Here is an 18,730-nt window from a genome sequence, read left to right as displayed (position 1 = left end):
TATCATAAATACCCATGTCTTTCAAATGACTGACTCTTAATACTTTTGTAACAACACATCTAAAGATTAAAATGAATACCTCCTCACAGGAATCAGTTTTTGTTTGTTTTATAGAGATAGCGCATGCACGAGCAGAGGAGGGGCAGAGGGAGAGCAAGAGAGAGAGAATCTCAACCAGCCTCCACACCCAGCACAGAGCCCAATGTGGGGTTCAGTCTCAAGACAGTGAGATCATGACCTGACCTGAAATCAAGAGTCAGACGCTCAATTGACTGAGCCACCTAGACACCCCAAAAATCAGTTTTGATGTACGGTTGCTAGTTATTAAAGTTGTGAGTCTGGGCCTGGAGTTTGCCCAGATGGTGAATTTGATTGCAAATCCAGAAGCTTCCATGACACTTGCTCTTTGGGGATAGTATTAAGTTGTGTAGACACAATAGCATCAGCACCATGATTGAACTGTAAAAAGATGAGTCCGTTAAAATAATGCAGCTTCTTTCACTCCATCCTATCCAGCTGCAAGCTTAAGCCATCCTATCCAGCAAAGGGGAGTATTGGAAAATGCAGTCATACACTGCAGTTCCAACAGCAAGCAGTGATCAAATTTTGCAGAGTGCATAGCTACAGTAATCACAGTCATATTTAAAATTTTCTTTCAAGTTCCCAGCTAAACTGGACCCAAAGAAAGTGTTTGTAATATTTTATCAACAACTGTAGCACTTCCCTCCATACATGCACCTTCAGCCTTTGGGCCACTGGCTGAACTAGGCCTCCTTGCACTGTTGACAGGATTTCCCGGTATTTCTGGTACAGGAATCTTGCAGGCCGAGGCAGCGTATGACAGCGTATTTTCATCCCCTGATTGTTTATCAAATTTTATTTCTTTGGACACTGAAAATCATGCTGTCCAAATTCTGCCCTTCCTCACATTTGATACATATTTTCTTTTCCAGTAGGAGGATTTCCTCTCTTGAAAAGTACCTCCTCTCTCCCGCATGTCTGTAGGTCTCTATGATTGACAATCTTGGAGTATCTCACATCTGACTCTTGGAATCACCAAAAAGGATATGCAGAAAATGCCAAGTTCCTAAAGACTAATAGCTGTGCCCTAGAGGTTTTTAGGGTTTCAGTAAGAGACAGTAGCCAAATGCTCCCAGATAGACATTGGTGGTACCACTTGATCTGTCAGCTTCCATAACAAATTATATGCTGCTTCTTGAGCTTTGTCTATCAATCTGGCTACTGTGGCTAAAATAAACGTTTGTGACTTAGGACTTACATTGTGGTGATAAACTGTTCAGTCAGGTATTTACAGTTCATAATCTAATTACAGTAAAACCTTGGTTTGTGAGCATAATTCATTCCGGAAACATGCTTATAATCCAAAGCGTTTGTATATCAAAGCGAATTTCAAGAACCATTGGCTCACTTGTGATTATGTATTATTGGGTGTCACGTACTGCTCATATCGCGAGACATCACTTGTTATCAAGTTGAAATTTATTAGAAACGTTTGCTCGTCTTGTGGAACACTTGCAGAAGAAGTTATTTGCATTCCAAGGTTTTGCTGTAATGACATCTGGTAGTTGCTGAAGCTAAGATGGCTCAGGTCCTAGTCCAGGTCCAGACTACCACAGGGGCCACCATGGTAGAGCAGCGGTCATTGGCCACACTGCAGCTGGCTGCCCATGTCCCGCTGTTTCACTTGGATACAGAGCTACTCTGTACAGGGAACTGCTGAGAGAGGGGAGTCAGGTACGTTTGCCCTGCTCACTTTGACTAGGAACAGCAACTGGTACACAGTGACACAGTGGGGGCAGGAGCAGTGTCAGACACTGAGTCACTCCCAAACTAGCCTAAAAAGAAAGTCCCTGTCTTGAGTTTCTTGTTGACTTTCCTCTGGATTACCTTCTTCTTATCTCGCAATCAAGTAGGGCCCAGGCCAGAGCCTACCTCAAGGAAAGCTCTGTCTGCTGACATCTGAGTGTCCCTGAAGCCCAGAGCTTCTTCCCAGTGGCCTATCCTGTTGTGTTGGGAAAGCACATTTGTGCTGCAGCCTGACCACTGGACACAGCTGTGGACACATTTAGTTTTTTTTCTGCCAGTGCTGGCAGGGTATAGTTAGAGAGGCTGCACTTGGAGGTTCAGGTTGTTTTAGTTGTTGGGGGGAGATAATATCCCTGGGGAGAGGGCCTGCTCCAGGACCGTTCATGCTGCTGACAAGGTCCAACGCTGTTCTTTCCCACCAGGTTGCTAATTATGGAATGGGAGGACAATACGAGCCACACTTTGACTTCTCTAGGGTAAGGCCCAGACCACGGGTGCTTTCAGAGGCCCTGCTCCAGCTGGTGAGAGAAAGCTGGAGCTTCTAGGAGCACTTCAACCTCTACATCAGGCCCCCCTGCCTTACCAGGACCACCTGTTTGTTACTGGAGAAGTCCAAATCTGGAAGCATGGGACCTGTGGAGCCCAGTGCAGCCTGGCTGTTTCCCTGTGATGTGGGGAGTATTCCCCCTGCCCCAACTGTCACTTTACCATGATTGTAAAGCATGGACCCTCACTAGGTCTTAGTGAAAGCTGTTCCTGCCCCCCTTCCCCTGTGCCCCAGTCAGGGTTTCCTTTGCAGTAATGATCCATGGTCCAGGCTGATATATGGAATACATGCTGAGTGCCCTTCCTTGATCCTTTTGGCCCCGGTCCTGTGAGTGGGGGGTGGAATCATCTGCAAACGTGTGTGAAAGTTGTTGTTTGTTGCAGCGACCTTTTGACAGCGGCCTCAAAACGGAGGGGAATAGGTTAGCGACGTTTCTTAACTATGTAAGTATTCGGGCCAGGTCCACCTGTTCATTCTCACTTAATTTTATAGAAAAATGAGCAAGATGCTTTCAAGCGTTTAGGGACGGGAAACCGTGTGGCCACGTTCTTAAACTACGTGAGTATGATGCATGCAGCTTATGGGTCTTCAGGGGAAACTGGGTCCAGAGTGCTATCTTACATTCATTTCTGTGAGGCCTGATATCACCAGCTGTTGCTTAATGGCTGAGCCCTTCTGGCCCTCAGCTCTCTTCTTGGCTGGAGTAGAGAGTTTACCTTTGTTCCCATCTGTGTGCTTAGCCACACCTATGACTTTCACGTCCTTGACCCTTTTTAATGGGCCCACTGCTAGTCAGAACTTTTGAGGTGAGTGCCCTGGAGTGTTCTTTCCTTGGTGGCAGAGTGGGGAGCCTGCCATGAGGCGCTTTTAAATGAAAGCTGCCTTTGTTTACCCAGAACTCAGTGCCCTGCCTCCCACCTGCTGCCTGTGCTCCAGCCACATGCCATTGGGTTTACCTGTCACGTGAGGAACAGTTTGCTTTCCCCTATGCTTGGCCCACTTTAAAGAGGCATACAGACTGTCAAGTAACTTAGACACAGAAACCGAAGTCCATCTTTTCCTTTGGTATCTCATTTAAGTGTTTGTGTATGTTTATTATGTCCTGGGGATGGCCATGAACATGCTGGTGAACAGGACACGTGTGGCCTCTGGTGGGGCTTATGGTCTAATATGAGAGACTTGCTTTAAACGTAGAAGTAATTATTTAGTTACCATGGTGATAAGTGCCTTAAAAAAGCTGAGGTTCAGAGACAGCCTCACTGGGGAGTAATGTGTCTGTGGAGACTTGAAGGTTGAGTGGAAATTAGTTGGTGGAACATGCTTCCTGGCAGAGGAGTGAATGTGTGGAGACCTGGAAGAGGAAAGGAGCTGGGGATGTTGGAAAATGGAAGAAGGCTGTTGTGACTCAGAGGCAGTGCATGAGGTGAGAGTTGCTAGAGAGAGAGAATGGCTTCTGAGACTGACAGGGCCTTTGGGTTCTAGAAAAGAGCCTGGATTTGATCCCCAGCACTATGGGAAGCCATCAAAGGTTTTCATCTTATTCGTTTACCATATGTCTGTTGAGTGCTCTTTAGTCTGTCTGGCATGCATCCTGTGGAAATATTTTTTTTACTCCACCTGTTAATACATTATAGACAAAAAAACTTGGAGGAAGCCAGCCAGATGAAAGAGAGGTGGTGCCTTGGGCATGAGTTGAGGCATGCTTTGCGGGCCCAAGTGTAGTCTCCCCACCGTGGAGCCTGTGGTCCATTTAGTTTGAGGTGTCACTGGGAGAAAGCAGGGCCCGCAGAGCTTTACTCTGCCTGCTCACCTAGCTGGCCCTTAGGGCTGCCATTCTGGGAAGATGAAGGTGTTGCTAGAACCAGAGAAACAGAGCCCACAGTGGGGGCCACCAATGGTATTGGAAGCAGCAAGGAGCTCCGGGTCAGGGCAGATCACTGGGCACAAGTGCCTTAGGAATGGCCCAGGCTGGGAGGGGATGCAAGGGTGGGAGGTGGGGGAGGTCAGTCAGGCATTTTCTGTGTACAGACTGGGATTGTTCCCATCTGAGGATGGCCAGGATGTGCGTCTCCTGCAGGGCTACAGCTCTCAAGAGCCCTTGGCATGGAGCTGTCCTGATGAACCACACAGGTTAAAGCAGGGTTTAGAGAAGGGTAGTGCATGGGGAGATCCTTTCTTGGGTGGCTGACTGGCCGTAGAGCAGAGCCTTCAGGCAGTGCCACTCCTGCTCAGAGAAGGGTAATCTGCATGCTTGTGTCCTTTGTGACTCAGTTGCTCTGACAGCTTTGGGTATAAAGGCCAAGCTCTATGCCTTCTGTTCTCAGATGAGTGATGTGGAAGCTGGCGGTGCCACTGTTTTTCCTGATCTGGGGGCTGCCATTTGGCCTAAGAAGGTGAGTTCTAGTCCTTGTGGGTCACAGGTTGAAGCACGGCTCAGACCTTATTCCTTTCTCCTCTGAGTTCCATTCCCTGGCCTGCTTGACTCTTACTCTGAGGGGTCTTAGCCCCTTCCTGCCTGAACTCTGATCTTGGGGCCCCAGCTTCCATCTGGGGATATGGATAGGGAGGGAAGCCCCTTTGGGGGAAGGTGGGTTATCAAGCATCCACCCCCTCGTGAAGGGTGGATGCTTTCTGGGGTGCTTGCCTGTTGCTGGAATCTCAGAGCCCTGTCCCTTTGTATGCAGGAAAGTGAGGGTGTTTTTGCTCTGAGAGGGTCTATGGTATTTGGGGTCAAGTCACTGAGCCCAGTATCTGTGGGTGTTGTGTGACAGGCTGTCTCCTTTTCCTAGGGCACAGCTGTATTCTGGTACAACCTCCTGCGGAGTGGGGAAGGTGACTATCGTACCAGACATGCTGCCTGTCCCGTGCTTGTGGGCTGCAAGTGGGGTGAGTGGCTTGGTGGCCTCAGCCTGGGCTCTAATGGTCAGCCTTAGACTTTGAGTTGGGAGATACCTGCTGCCATATTTTTACAACGCCAAGGCTATCTTCCTTTTTGAGTTTTTTTTTTCCCCCTGCTAAGTGGTTGTCTCATCCAGCCATGTAACTAACCACAATACTGGTTATGTGTCAGGACAGGTGGTTGGGAATACTCTCAGAGATGCCCAGAGAACTGAAGAAGCCACAAGGAAGAATAGCTGCACAAGCATAGTAGGTCCAGGATGGCTCCCCAGAGGAATGGACTCACTCTGGCAAGGGATGAGGGAGCAGTGGGGGAGAACTGGAATCACAGAGGGGAAGGAGTGTCCTAAGCAAGCAAGGCTAAAACCACCATCATAGGTGTGGGGACCAGCCACCTTTGTCATTTGCATAAGGGGATGCCTGTGGCACAGGGGCCAGGAGATGAGGCTCAAAGCTGGGACCACAGGCTAAAGCTTGAGCTTTGAGCTTTGTTCTGGAAATAGTTGTGGTGAGCCAGGGAGAGGCTTGAGTGAGGATGACAGGAAGTGATTGCAAAGACGTGAGTTTATATTGTCCTGGAGAAGTTGGGGATATTAGTGGTAGGTTCGCAGAAAATTAAGCAATTAGAAAATAAATGGGGCAATTGCTGACTAAAAGGGCAAAGAAAATGTGCAACAAATGTCAGCATATACTGCTAGGTGGCTCAGGTGTAAGTGACACTTATATGACATAATGTAGGCACTGAATATTAATTTAGTTAAAATTTGTGACTTTATTGGGAAGATAAAAGACACTAAATATATGTGTTTTAGGGATAGAATGAAAGAATTCCAAAATTGAAAGACAAGAGATAGCACTATAAGTATGCTACTTAGAAATAAGTGGTAGAATATCAGAAGAAACAACTAAAGGAATTGAATGTCCTCTAGAAGTGGAGTTTGGCAGAGAGGGGATGGGTAGGAGATTGCTGTTTATCACTCTAAGCTTTATAGGCAATTTGCTTTTTTTCAACTAAGTATATCTTGTACTTTAATTCAAAAGCTCTCTGACTTCAGTAGTATGTGTTAAGGACACAGCTTTAGGTGCAGTTGGGACACAGCTCTAGGTGACAGGCAGTGTTAGCACCAGCTCTGCTACTCTGCTACCCACAGCACACAGATTGGATCTGCTGGCCGCCAGGTCCTGAGGTTGATGTCCAGGCACCCATAGTCCTGATGGTCTTCCTCATCCTTAGCTTCTGTATCTCAGTTCCATCCCAGTAATACCAAGCTGCTTGGGGTCCTTGACACCAAGGTGGTTCGTGCCTTGATGTTTTTCTTGTCCTGTTCCCCCTTCTTGGACCCTTTGATAATAGGAGTCATCTGCTATGTCCATCATCTGCCCTGGATAACTCCTGTTCAGCTTCATGTCCCAGCCCTGGGTCTCCTCTTCCCTCACATGGTTAGATGGATAGCCTTTGGCTCAGTTTCCATGGCAGCATACACATACCCATCTTTTATCACTGGCAGACATTTGTACAATTAATCTTTTCATATAGGTCTTCCTTACCAGCTCATGAACAACTCGAGTATGACAGCATGTCTTACTCATGTTTGATTATCAGGCCCCAGTCCTGGAGTCATCATGAAGGAGTCATTAATTTTGGATGTTAAACGAATCAACAGGATTGTTAACATAACTTTATTTCTGTTCACAGTCTCCAATAAGTGGTTCCATGAACGAGGACAGGAATTCTTGAGGCCATGTGGATCAACAGAAGTTGACTGACTTCGTTTTCTGCCCTTCGCCTTCCTGGCCCCACAGCCTATGTCATCCTCAAGTTCAACATGACAGACACCTTTGTATGTTCCAGGCCTTGTCACTTGGATCTTAGTTGGAGTGAATGTTTGTCTGGACCAAAGGGAGAGCCGACTGAGGAGGGTTCTGGGTGACCTGGGTCCCAACCTTTCTGGTTGGCCTGTGCCACCTCTGGCCACAGAGTTTGAGTCAGAGTGGCTACAGCAGAGTCAGGCTGTCTAGCACCTAGCAAGGTGCCTTTGTACCTCAGATGTTTTAGGTGTGAGGTGTTTTAGTGAACCAAAGTTTTGATACCTTGTTTACATATTTGTTTTTATGGCATTTCTATCAATGTGGCTTTAACCAAAAAATAAAATGTCCCTGCCAGAAGCCTTAAAGAGCCTTATTCTGAGTATTTTTTAAGGTGGGTGAGCTTATACCAAGTTCACTATTTCCTGCGCATCTCCTCCGTGTAGGTGGAATCTGGGTAGTGTATACTTGAATGGCAAAACCTTGACCACGGGTTCTAGATATGGTTTCAACACTTACATTTCCAAGCTTCAGTATCCTTTTTGGAAAGTGAGGGAACATAGTCTCTCCTTGACTCCCAGAGAACAGAGAAATCATGTGTGTTCATGACTGGCTGTTATAAATTGAAATTTCTTATTTAAAAATTTTGAGATACATACACAGAATTGTTCACAAAACACAGATGTACAGTTTAAAAAATATGAAGGTGAGTGTGAGCACCCAGCTGACCACCACCTGGGTTAGAGAAAAGATCATTTTCAAATCTGCACCTCAGGAGCCCCTTGTGAGCCTGTTCTGGATCAAATCTCCTGTCCTGCTTTCAGTACCTTTGTGGTAACCATTGTCTCGTGGTTTATGGTACTTATTCCTTTGCTTGTCTTTGTAATTTTACTACCTATGTCTACATCCCTAAATAAGTAGTTATTTTTTTCCCCTGATTTTGTACTTTTTGTAAATGGAATCCATGTATTTTTGGGGCTTTTGCCTTCTTTTGTTTGACAGTTGTTTTTAGTATTCATGCTGTTGTGTAGCTGTAGTTTGTTTTAATATGTAGAGTTGACTCAGTTTTTTAATGTATATTGTAGAACAGACAGTACATAATATAGCCAATATACTGTTGATAGATATTTGAGAAGGTTTCACTTTGTATACTACGAATAATACTGCCATTTGCATATTTATACATGATTCCTGGTACACATAAACACATTTGTGCATGCAGAATATGTATCTAGCAGTTGAAGTATGGAAGCTTACTAGTTAGTCTTCAACTTTACCATATAATGTATTCCAGAGTGGTTATGCACATTCTCATTAGGAGTGAATGAGAGTTCTTGTTATCCCAGCCTTCTCCGATACCTGGTAATGTCCTACTTGTGCATTTTAGGTAACTTGTTACATGCATAGTATTGTCTATTTTAGCATCATTAATGATATTGAACACTTTCTTGTTAGTCCTCATGTTTATGTTTTTTCAAGTCTTTTTCTTACTGATTCACTGGAATTTTTAGTATATTATAGACATAAGTTCTTTGATGCTTATACATTTTGCAAAATATCTTCCTTTTTCTAGTTTGTCGTTTCACTCTTAGTTTTGTCTTCTGATGAAGAGAAGTTCTCAATTTTTACACCACATTTATCAAGCTTTTACTTTTTGATTTATGCTTTTTATATCTTGTTTGAGAAGTTCTTTTGTTCCCCAAAATGATGAAGGTACTTCCTGTATTCTTTTCCAAAATCTTTTATAGCCTTGTCTTTTACATTTATGCCTCTCACATACTTACATTTTATTTTTGTTGGTGCAAGGGTCTTCTTAAAAAGATTCTTTTTTATATTTTGTTAGGATAGAATAGGCTTATGCTACCTACAGTAGTAATATAACCTCTCAGTCTCAGTGGCTTAATATATAAAACTGTCTCTCATGCAAAAAAAAATTGCTGGGTTTGGGCAATTGCTACTTATCTAGTGCCATTTAATCTTCTAGTACCTTCCATTGGCAGATCCTAACAGGATGCCAGCTGGTAAGGGAATATGGGAAATGGAATTTATGGAGTTGCAACTCCAATATAACAGCAGAGTATAGAAAGATTCACTTAGAGGGGCACCTGGGTGGCTCATTTGGTTGAACGTCTAGCTCTTGATCTCAGCTCAGGTCTTGATCTGTCGTCAGGTCATGAGTTCAAGCTTCACGTCGGGCTCCATGCTGGGCATGGAGCCTACTTAAAAAAAAAAAAAAAAAAGATTCCCTCAGTGCTGAGAACAGAAAAATTATTGTCATGCTAGGTGTGTTTTTTCCACTGTTTGACATTCTTTGGGCTTCTTGAATGCTTGAATGTGTACAATATTATCTTCAATCAGTTTTAGAAAGTTATTAAACCATTTTCTCTTTCAATATTTTTTACGTTCCTTTCTGGAACTTGGATTAAAAGTAAATTAGATTATACCATACTTTTTTTTAGTTCTTAACCTGCTTTCATATATTTTTAAAACTATGCTGTATTTGGGGGTAAATTTTACAACTGTTTTCCAGTTTATTCTGTTTTCTGTTAAATTCATTTACATGTTTTTCTTTAAACAGCTTAAAGATGTGATTCCATTATAGGCATGCTTACACCATTTCTGTTGAAAATTCAGCTGTCTTGTCCTTTTGATGCTCCTTTGAAGGTAATTTCTTCCTCATCCCCTCCCACCTGCTTTTAAAGAGTTTTCTTTGTTATGGTTTTCAGTAGTTTTACTATGACTTGCCTAGTGTGATTTCTTTTTGTTATTTTCTGGCTTAGAGTTTACAGAGTTTCTTGAATTTGTGGGTCATCTTTAGTTTTGGAAATTTCTCAGTTATTATTCAAGAATTATTTCTGTCTCATTTGTGTGTGTGTGTGTGTGTGTGTGTGTGTGTGTGTGTGTGTTTCCTCTGGGATTCCAATAATCTGAATGATAGAACTTTTCAGTTTAAGCTTTCATACCTCCCATCCTTTTCCCACTTGTGTTTCAGAGTAAATATTTTCTGTTGACCTGTCTTCCAATTCATTTATCTCTTCGGCTAACCTCATCTATTTAGTTAATTTTAGTTCTTAACATTTTTTCGTTCTAGAATGTGTATCCATTCAGTTACTTTTAATAGATTCTAATTCTCTGGGGAATTTGTCTTTTGTTTTACTCATTTTTTTTGGACTAATGAATCACTTACTTAAAAGTTCTTCTCTGTTAATTCCATGACATAAATTTTCTGTGGATCCTTTTCCTCCTCTTGGTTTCTTATCATTTAGTCCATTCTGTTGGTATGACTGATAATTTTGACTGGATGCTAGACAAATTATAGAAGCTCTGGATGGTGACAACCTGCTACATAATGGATTCATTGTTTTCCTTTTTCTAGGCAGAGTGGGAATTGATCATCTTAATCTAATCAGAGTCTGAGCCAACTGGATTAAGGCTAATTTGCATTTTTGTTTACCTCTGATTTACCTTCATTTTCCCCTCATATATTAGTCTTCCAGGGGTTTTCCAATTGAGAGCCCAGAGTGTTCACTGGATCTGTCCCTCTGGCAGTTTTGAAGCTCAATCCTTGTATCTTTAGTATCTAGATATTGCTGCAAATTTTTTTCTTTTTAGAGGCTTTTTTGCTTCTTAACTTTCCATTCTGCACACCTTCAGAATTCAGAAAATGTCTTACTGAGTTAACAGGCTGAGTGGTTGACTAAACTCTTCATCTTTCCCTTCCATTCAATATTCCAACAAATTACAGTCTAGGTTTGCCTTTCAATACCCCTTAACACTGACAAGACCTCTGATGGTTTCTCTGCCTGTTAGCACCTGCCCATTACTTGGGTCGTTTATCTGTGTTCTCAATCTTTGCCCCATGCCTACAATCAGAACATGATCTAAGGATAAAAGAGGCTATGGACTTTTGGCTCACCGACTTGAAATTCATTCTTCCCTGGGATCTTCATGCTCAAGTCTTTTTTGTTTCAGCAGTCCTTTGATGCCTTAAAACAGATTTTTAGGAGATTTTATCCAGTTTTCATTGTTACATTTGACATGAAAGTTGATCTACCAGATGCTACTCCATCTTAACTGGGAGTGGAAGTCTCTTGTTCTCTTGAGTTTTTAAAATTTGTTTCATGTGAAATAAAACACAGATACAGAAAAACTTGTCTTTGGTATCTTCCTTTGCTATATAGCATAACAAGATGTTCCACATTGCTTTTGAGCATTTCCTGCAGTGAGCATGAAATCAACCGTTAAGGAATCTGTTATGTGTTGGTGCCTACTTATCGATCCCACTGTGGTCTTGGAAACAAATAAAGGATAACATTAGAGACAGGGAACTGTTTTCAGTAATTTTTATTAACCTACTTAGTTTAGCATTAACATGTTCACTATGGCACCAAAGAGTTGGGCGTTTTAGTATGCCCAACTGTTGGGATGTTACAGTCTGGTATTTCAAACTCATAACTTAAAAAAATTTTTTTTTGTTTTAATGTTTTTTGTTTTTTTTTTTTAGGCGGGGGGAGGGGCAGAGAGGAAGAGGGAGACACAGAATCCAAAGCAGGCTCCAGGCTCTGAACTGTCAGCACAGAGCCCAATGCGGGGCTCAGACTCACGAATCATGAGATCATGACCTAGGTGAAGTTGGATGCTTAACCAACTGAGCCACCCAGGTGCCACTAAACTCACAACTTTTAACTAACAAGCTGGAGGTCATAAAGGTTAGGTAAGACACCTGAGGTCCCATGAGATTTCACTGATGCTAAGTGAAAAGCCTGGGAATCAAATCCTGATCTGGTAGCTTCCCAAAGCCTTTACTCAAAGTAATTCATATTTTTCATCGATTCAACAGTTATTAAAGATCTGATATGGAAATAAAGATAAATACTGCTTTTAACTTTAAATAATTTGGAGTAATGGAAGGCATTCTTAAATAGATGTGTGAAATAGGAGAGGTATGATAACAGAACCAAGTGCTTGCGTAACAGAAGAGTGACTGTCTAATTTAACCAGGAAGCTGGCACTACAGTAGGCAACGTTAGATCTGGATCTTGAAGCACACACAAAGTTTGCTTTCTCTGCCATCCCAGTTAAAAATACACGCATATGGCTTTAAAATTAAGGAACATGAGCTTACCATGAATAATTCTTCCCCACCCTACTGCTTTCTTCTTGTATCCTTCCTAGAGGAACCTCTCATAGTCTCTTTTTAATTTTTCTGACTGTAAACCATATACTTACAAAGTACATGTCTCTTGATTTTAACACTTTGGAAATTTGAAAGATGATCATCTAGCTATATTCACTATCCTTCATTACATCTCACACTCCCTTTGCTACTTTTTGATAGTTCTATTATTTATAGCCCTCTCATTGCCTAGTAACATAAACCTCTTTTTTGTTGCGTAAGCCTAAGGCTGTATGTCTGACAGTCTAATATGTGAGATAAAGATCTAGACTAGTGTTTGACCAAACAGCTGGTCACAATAACATGTCCTTTTACTTCCAGACTTCTGTCAGTTATACTTTAGACATTGTTTTAGTTTCCAGGTTAAACAGATACTAAATGTTGAAAAACCAATTACTATGTTTCTTAATTTAACTGAACTTATTATATGTGATGTCGCTATCCTAAAAGGGAATCTGTGCCTTATTTGTCTAATAAAATTCAATATAAATTTACAACTTGTATGTTTCCTAGGGCTGTCATAATAAAACATCACAGATTAAGTGGCTTAAACAGTAGACATTTTCTCACATTTCTGGAAGCTAAAAGTCCAAGATCAAGGCGTGGGAAAGTTTGGTTACTTCTGAAGTTTCGCTATTTCACTTGCAAGTGGACACTTACTTACTATGTCCTTATTCTGGACATCCCTTGGTCTGTGTGTTGTCTATGGCCTAAACTCTTAAAAGGACACTAGTCATGTTTAGGGCCCGCTGATAATGATCTCATATTACCTCTATTACCTCTTTAAGGCCCTAAATCCAAATACAGTTGCCCTGCATTCCAGAGTACTGGAGATTAGGACTTCAACATAGGAATTTTAGGGGAACATATAGTGTTACTAGGAAATCATGTTAGATTTGAAACACTATTGGGAATAAAGTGAGTGAAATACTTTAACTTATTCTTTGTATGCCAGATGTAGCCATCATGAACAAGTGTGCCAGATTTTTTTTTTAAGCTTATTTATTTATTTTAGGAGAGTGAGACAGAGTGTGTGTGTGCACGGGAGGGGGAGAGAGAGACAGAACATCCCAAGAAGGCCCCATACTGTCAGCGCAAAGCCCAATGAGGGGCTTGATCTCAGCAACTGTGAGATCATGACCTGAGCCGAAATCAAGAGTCAGTAAGTGTCTGACTCCACTCAGGTCATGATCTCATAGTTCATGGGTTTGAACCCCAGGTCAGGGTCTGCCCAGGGTCAGCTAGGAGCCTGGAGCCTGCTTCAGATTCTGTGTCTCCCCCACTCTCTCTGCCTCTCCCCCTGCTTGTGCTCTCTCTCTCTCTCTAAAAAATATATAAACATTAAAAAAAAAAGTTGGATGCTTAACCTACTGAGCCTCCCAGGCACCCCAAGTATGTTATATTATTAAATACGTTTGCATTAAGAATGTCTTAACAAGGGGTGCCTGGGTGGCGCAGTCGGTTAAGCGTCCGACTTCAGCCAGGTCACGATCTCGTGGTCCGTGAGTTCGAGCCCCGCGTCGGGCTCTGTGCTGACTGCTCAGAGCCTGGAGCCTGTTTCCGATTCTGTGTCTCCCTCTCTCTCTGCCCCTCCCCCGTTCATGCTCTGTCTCTCTCTGTCCCAAAAATAAATAAACGTTGAAAAAAAAAATTAAAAAAAAAAAAAGAATGTCTTAACAATAGACGAAAGTTTTATTTTATTTTATTGAAGAGATAAAAGGATATAGGCTAGCTAATAAAATTCTTAAACTGGAAAAAGTATTGACAAAAAAACCTTGGAAGCCAGGATCATGATAGTGGAACAAATATAGCGGGTGTCTATACAAGAGTATACGAGCCATTATTTGCCCAAATAATTATGCCAAATTTGTTCCTTGTTCACCTCATGAAATAATTTAATGTGAAAAAATGCTATTTTCAAGGAATCCCAATATAACCAGTTTTAGTATTGGACAAAGGATATACATGTATTTTGTGACTTCAATGAGCAGGTAGAATATTATGCCTGTTCTAAAAACTACATTAAAACACTCACATGAATCCTAAGGGGCATCAAGGTCAAATGCAATCAAAGTACTTCACACAAATAACAGATATCTGTTAAAAGAACATTAAATGACAAAATATGCTGAAATAGAAAGCATCTTGATGTAAGAGATTACAAACTTTTATGCATTTTATCTGTATGTGATGATATTTAGAAAAAGTTAAAGGTTTACAATAAAAAAAAAAACCCATGACGATATACAACGCTGCATTGCTAGCTTAAGAGAAGGTCTATCCTTTTGTTTGTAACAAATAAGAGTAAGTAACTCTGAAAGTATGTTTGATTAATGTAAAATATAAGCAAGAGATAAGAATATATGTCCTGAACTTGAAAATGAAGAGACTGGAAATGTACAAACCACCTGATGAGTGTATCAACTACTATAGGAAATGTGTTTATCAAATAGAAATTAAAGAGATCATGGATGTTCTAAAAATGGAGACGTCTTCAAATATTTTAAATTGGGGAACTGTTATTTTCTATGGAGAACAGTTATTTTCTATGAATACATCTGATTTACAAAACACAACCTCTTAAATAGTAGTCTGATTATTTAAATCCTGTGGAAATTTCCATCTGAAGTAGTTTTAGGCAGCAATTTTGTAATAAAAAATCAGGAGTGTATTTGGATCCTGTAAAACAGATTCACAAATCATTCTTGGTGGAATCCTATCCAAATATAGATGTGGTCTAGAGAAATTTTTTTAAAACACTACCATTCACAGTGGTGGTATCCTACAAAGTCTCAATAAACTAATGTTAATTAAAAATTATTTAGATTTGGACTTGGTCAAGAGAAGTAAATGTTAAAAATTTTATTTATGAGCTTCCACATATATATTTTTTTTTTTTTTTTTTAAATTTTTTTTTCAACATTTATTTATTTTTGGGACAGAGAGAGACAGAGCATGAACAGGCGAGGGGCAGAGAGAGAGGGAGACACAGAATCGGAAGCAGGCTCCAGGCTCCGAGCCATCAGCCCAGAGCCCGACGCGGGGCTCGAACTCGCGGACCGCGAGATCGTGACCTGGCTGAAGTCGGACGCTTAACCGACTGCGCCACCCAGGCGCCCCGTATATTTTTAAATGTTTATTTATTTTTGAGACAGAGAGAGACAGAGCATGAACGGGGGAGGGTCAGAGAGAGAGGGAGACACAGAATCTGAAGCAGGCTCCAGGCTCTGAGCTGTCAGCACAGAGCCCGACGCGGGGCTCGAACTCACGGACTGTGAGATCATGACCTGGGTGAAGTCAGACGCTCAACCGACTCAGCCACCCAGGCGCCCCAAGCTTCCATATATTTTTAAACTTTGGGTATAAATAAAAATATTTAAAATAACATGAATTTTAATATACCAACTTTACAGTTCTTCAGTATTTAAAACTAATCTTTAAGAACAATAAACATTAACACACACGTATGTAAGAGGCAGATGTTTCTTTTGCCTCAGGCTCCAATGATTGGCGCGGTACTGTTCCTAAGTTTCCAAGCCTCGCGTGTGAATTGTAGCGTTTCTGCTGCCAGCCTTAGCAAATAAAAATACAGGACACCCAGTTAAACTTTAATTTCAGATAGACAACGAGTAATTTTGCCTGAGCTATACGCCACAAAATTATTCGTTGCCTGTTAGAACTTCAAATTTAACTGGGCATCCCATATATGATCTGGCACCCCTAAACATAATTACGTTATGTGGTTGACAGAGCTGCCTGTTTCTTGGTCCAATGTTACTGTTCCTCCAACGCCCGACTTGTCACTCCGGCCGCTGGTTTTGCAGTGGTGACTCGGGATCACACACTGGCAGTCCAGTGTCATGATGAGCGCCGGTGGACACCTCCGATCCTTATCAGGTCCGGGAGACCCTGCGTTGGCATCCATCACCCTTCCTGATGCCTCTGCCCCAGCCACACTACCTTCTTCAGCGCTATTTTGTTTGCTAGTCCCTCCTCCTGGGATGTTCTCCTAGGTAGTTACTGCCCTCATTCCCTTCAGGCCGATCAAATACCACTTTATAGGAAAGGCCTTATCATTCAGGGGACTAATGACTACTAGGAAGGAATTTTTCACTCATTTCCCTTCTCTTTTCCCTGCTTTGTTTTTCTTTACAGCAGTTACCGGCGCCCGTTAAATAATATATTTACCTGCTTATAAGCTTAAGGTCAGTAACCCCCACCTGGAACAGAAGCTCCTGGAGGGCGCTTCCAGGAGCTCAGTACCCGGAAGAAAACTTGTGGGAGGTGCCAGGAGGGGGCGGGGCTTGTTGTGGCAGCTTCCGGAAGGGGCTGTGCCAGAGGATTCTGGAAAGGCTCTGGTGTTCCCAGAGGTGAGGCAGAGCGGTGGTGTGGGGGAGTGGGCCGTGGATGAGACTGTCGTTGTAGCTGCTGTGGCTTAGGGCATGTGTCCGCCCCTCCCTTCAGGCCTGTCCAGTCGGAGCAGCCGCTCAGGACCCGCAAGGCACGGCCGGGTGGGCCCCGTGGGGGCTGTATCCCGTCGAGGGGCTTTCTCATTGACAGGTGGAATAGAGGGTGCACCCTGAGGAGGGGTGTGGGGGTCCCCAGTGATGTCTTAGCCAGCATTTGCAAGGCTGAGGATGCTTTGTGGAGTTTTATTTAAATTTTGTACAGATTCTTTATGCTTTTGAAACCGGGAAAATAATTTTGTTGGAAAGCATTTGAGGGTTCAGAGAAGTGGTAGGAAAAGACCACGGCTATTGAGCAAGGCCAAAATTTTGTGTTTTGAGGGAACTTTTCAGTACCTTTCTGAAAATGCTTTTGTAATGTGGAAGATCCCGCAAACCCCCAGGAGGTCTACCTTCCCTGATACTCCTCTCTGAAAAGTCCTTCTTTCCTTACCTCATGAATTTAATGCCATCAAAACTTAACTAAAGTAATAACCAAACCCTCCCTTGTACGTTATGGGCTCAGAGCTGTCAATTTCTTTATCTTCTTGGTTTCACTGGCAAGCACTTCCCTTCATTTTTTGACACAGTGAGTCTACGCCACCTAACTCCCTGAAATTGTGTGGTCAAGTGGTCGGGCTCCTCCTAGTGGCCAAATCTAGGTATTTTTACCTTTTTTTTTTTTTTTTTTCCCCTCCTGTTAACAGAAGCACAGTTAATGATTCTTGGTTCTTCCTTTTTTACCAACTTCGCTTTCTGGTTCTTCATCATTGGCCTACCTTTCTCCTGTATGTGTTTCCTGATGTAATTCCATTTTCCTTTTTAGAATACTATCCTGTAGGAGGATGCATCCTATCTGCTCCTGATACTTTAACAACTGTTTATAGGCTTATGGTTTGTTAAACTCTTTTGTTTGTTTGTTTTCAAATCTTTCTCTTAAGTTTATTCCTATAGCCTTATATCCATGTTCCTAGTGGATATATCTACCTGAACTTCCCACATGAATGTAAAGGATAGATGGGAATTATTAAATGAATGATTGGGGTGCCTGGGTGGCTCAGTTGGTTAAGCGACCAACTCTTGATTTCTGCTCAAGTCATGATCTCATGGTTTGTGGGGTTGAGCCCCTCATTGGGCTCTGTGCTGACGGTGTGGAGCCAGCTTGGGAGTCAGTCTCTCTCTCTCTCTCTCTCTCTCTCTCTCTCTCTCTGCCCCTCCCTCACTCTCTCCAAATAAATTAACATAAAAAAATAAACGAATGATCATAAATAGGACTCTAGGGAGGAAAAAATGCACTTAACATGACTGTTAACCCTTGGGTGACAGACCTTGAGAATGTTATGAAAATCAAGGACTTTCTCCCTAAAAACCTGCACACTAATTTTTACCTATAGTTTCAGAACTTCTCAGACTTAGTGTAGTTCATGAACTCAGATCTGGATTAGGGCTTTCTGAAATAATGACAAAATGCAAAAGTGTGTTTTCACAGATAAACATTAGATTTAGAAGCTTACAATAAAAATACATTGTAGTCTGAGCTTTATGGACCATTAACCTAATTTAGTACTTCAGACTCACTTATGGAAACTTAATCTTTGGAAGCAGCATCAAGAATGAAGAGTCTGGAGCCCAAACATGAGAGTTTCTGATTAACTGTGGTTTGTGTGTTTCGTAGTCCAAAAGGGATCTACCTTACTTTGGTCAGAGGCCAGAGTGCTACAGACCTTTCAGAAAATGTTTGCTAGGGAGACTGTTGTCTGCTCCTCTCCTGAGGACCAAAGGACAGCTGAGGTTCTGAGGCCTACTGCTGTCTGAGTAGGCAAGAATGACAGAGGTACAAGAGACTTCTGCGGTTTTATTCTAGCACAGCCTTCCTTTGATGACTGGTAGGACTAGTGATTTCTCAGTTCACAGTTATTCCTTTAATGGTGAGTGCTGCTTTGAGATTGACCTCACTCTTTACTGAATTAAATCTCTTTCATCTCTTCTTGTGCCGATAGGCTACTTAATATTTCTTTATTATATTTTGTA

General features: G+C 42.2%; 1 protein-coding gene across 2 annotated transcripts in view; it reads left to right on the top strand.

Annotated features, from left to right (window-relative positions):
- Positions 1-7,434, top strand: part of P4HA2 (prolyl 4-hydroxylase subunit alpha 2) — a 37,819-nt gene extending 30,385 nt beyond the window's left edge. The window contains exons 10-15 of one of the 2 annotated variants that reach the window (XM_047084373.1): positions 2,250-2,303; positions 2,758-2,817; positions 2,867-2,932; positions 4,699-4,767; positions 5,164-5,260; positions 6,969-7,434. In XM_047084373.1, the coding sequence (XP_046940329.1) occupies positions 2,250-2,303; positions 2,758-2,817; positions 2,867-2,932; positions 4,699-4,767; positions 5,164-5,260; positions 6,969-7,039 (417 nt within the window). In that variant the 3' untranslated portion in view covers positions 7,040-7,434. The remainder of the gene's footprint in view (positions 1-2,249; positions 2,304-2,757; positions 2,818-2,866; positions 2,933-4,698; positions 4,768-5,163; positions 5,261-6,968) is intronic. The other variant, XM_047084364.1, reaches the window with a different exon arrangement.
- Positions 7,435-18,730: the final 11,296 nt, after the last annotated feature.

Source organism: Lynx rufus, unplaced genomic scaffold, assembly GCF_022079265.1.
Source record: "Lynx rufus isolate CCGP_SWC_20201006 ecotype Redwood Valley unplaced genomic scaffold, mLynRuf1.p SCAF_1, whole genome shotgun sequence".
Lineage (NCBI taxonomy): Eukaryota > Metazoa > Chordata > Mammalia > Carnivora > Felidae > Lynx > Lynx rufus.
The sequence above is the reverse complement of the archived record's forward strand: the minus strand, read 5'-3'. Positions and strand labels throughout refer to the sequence as shown.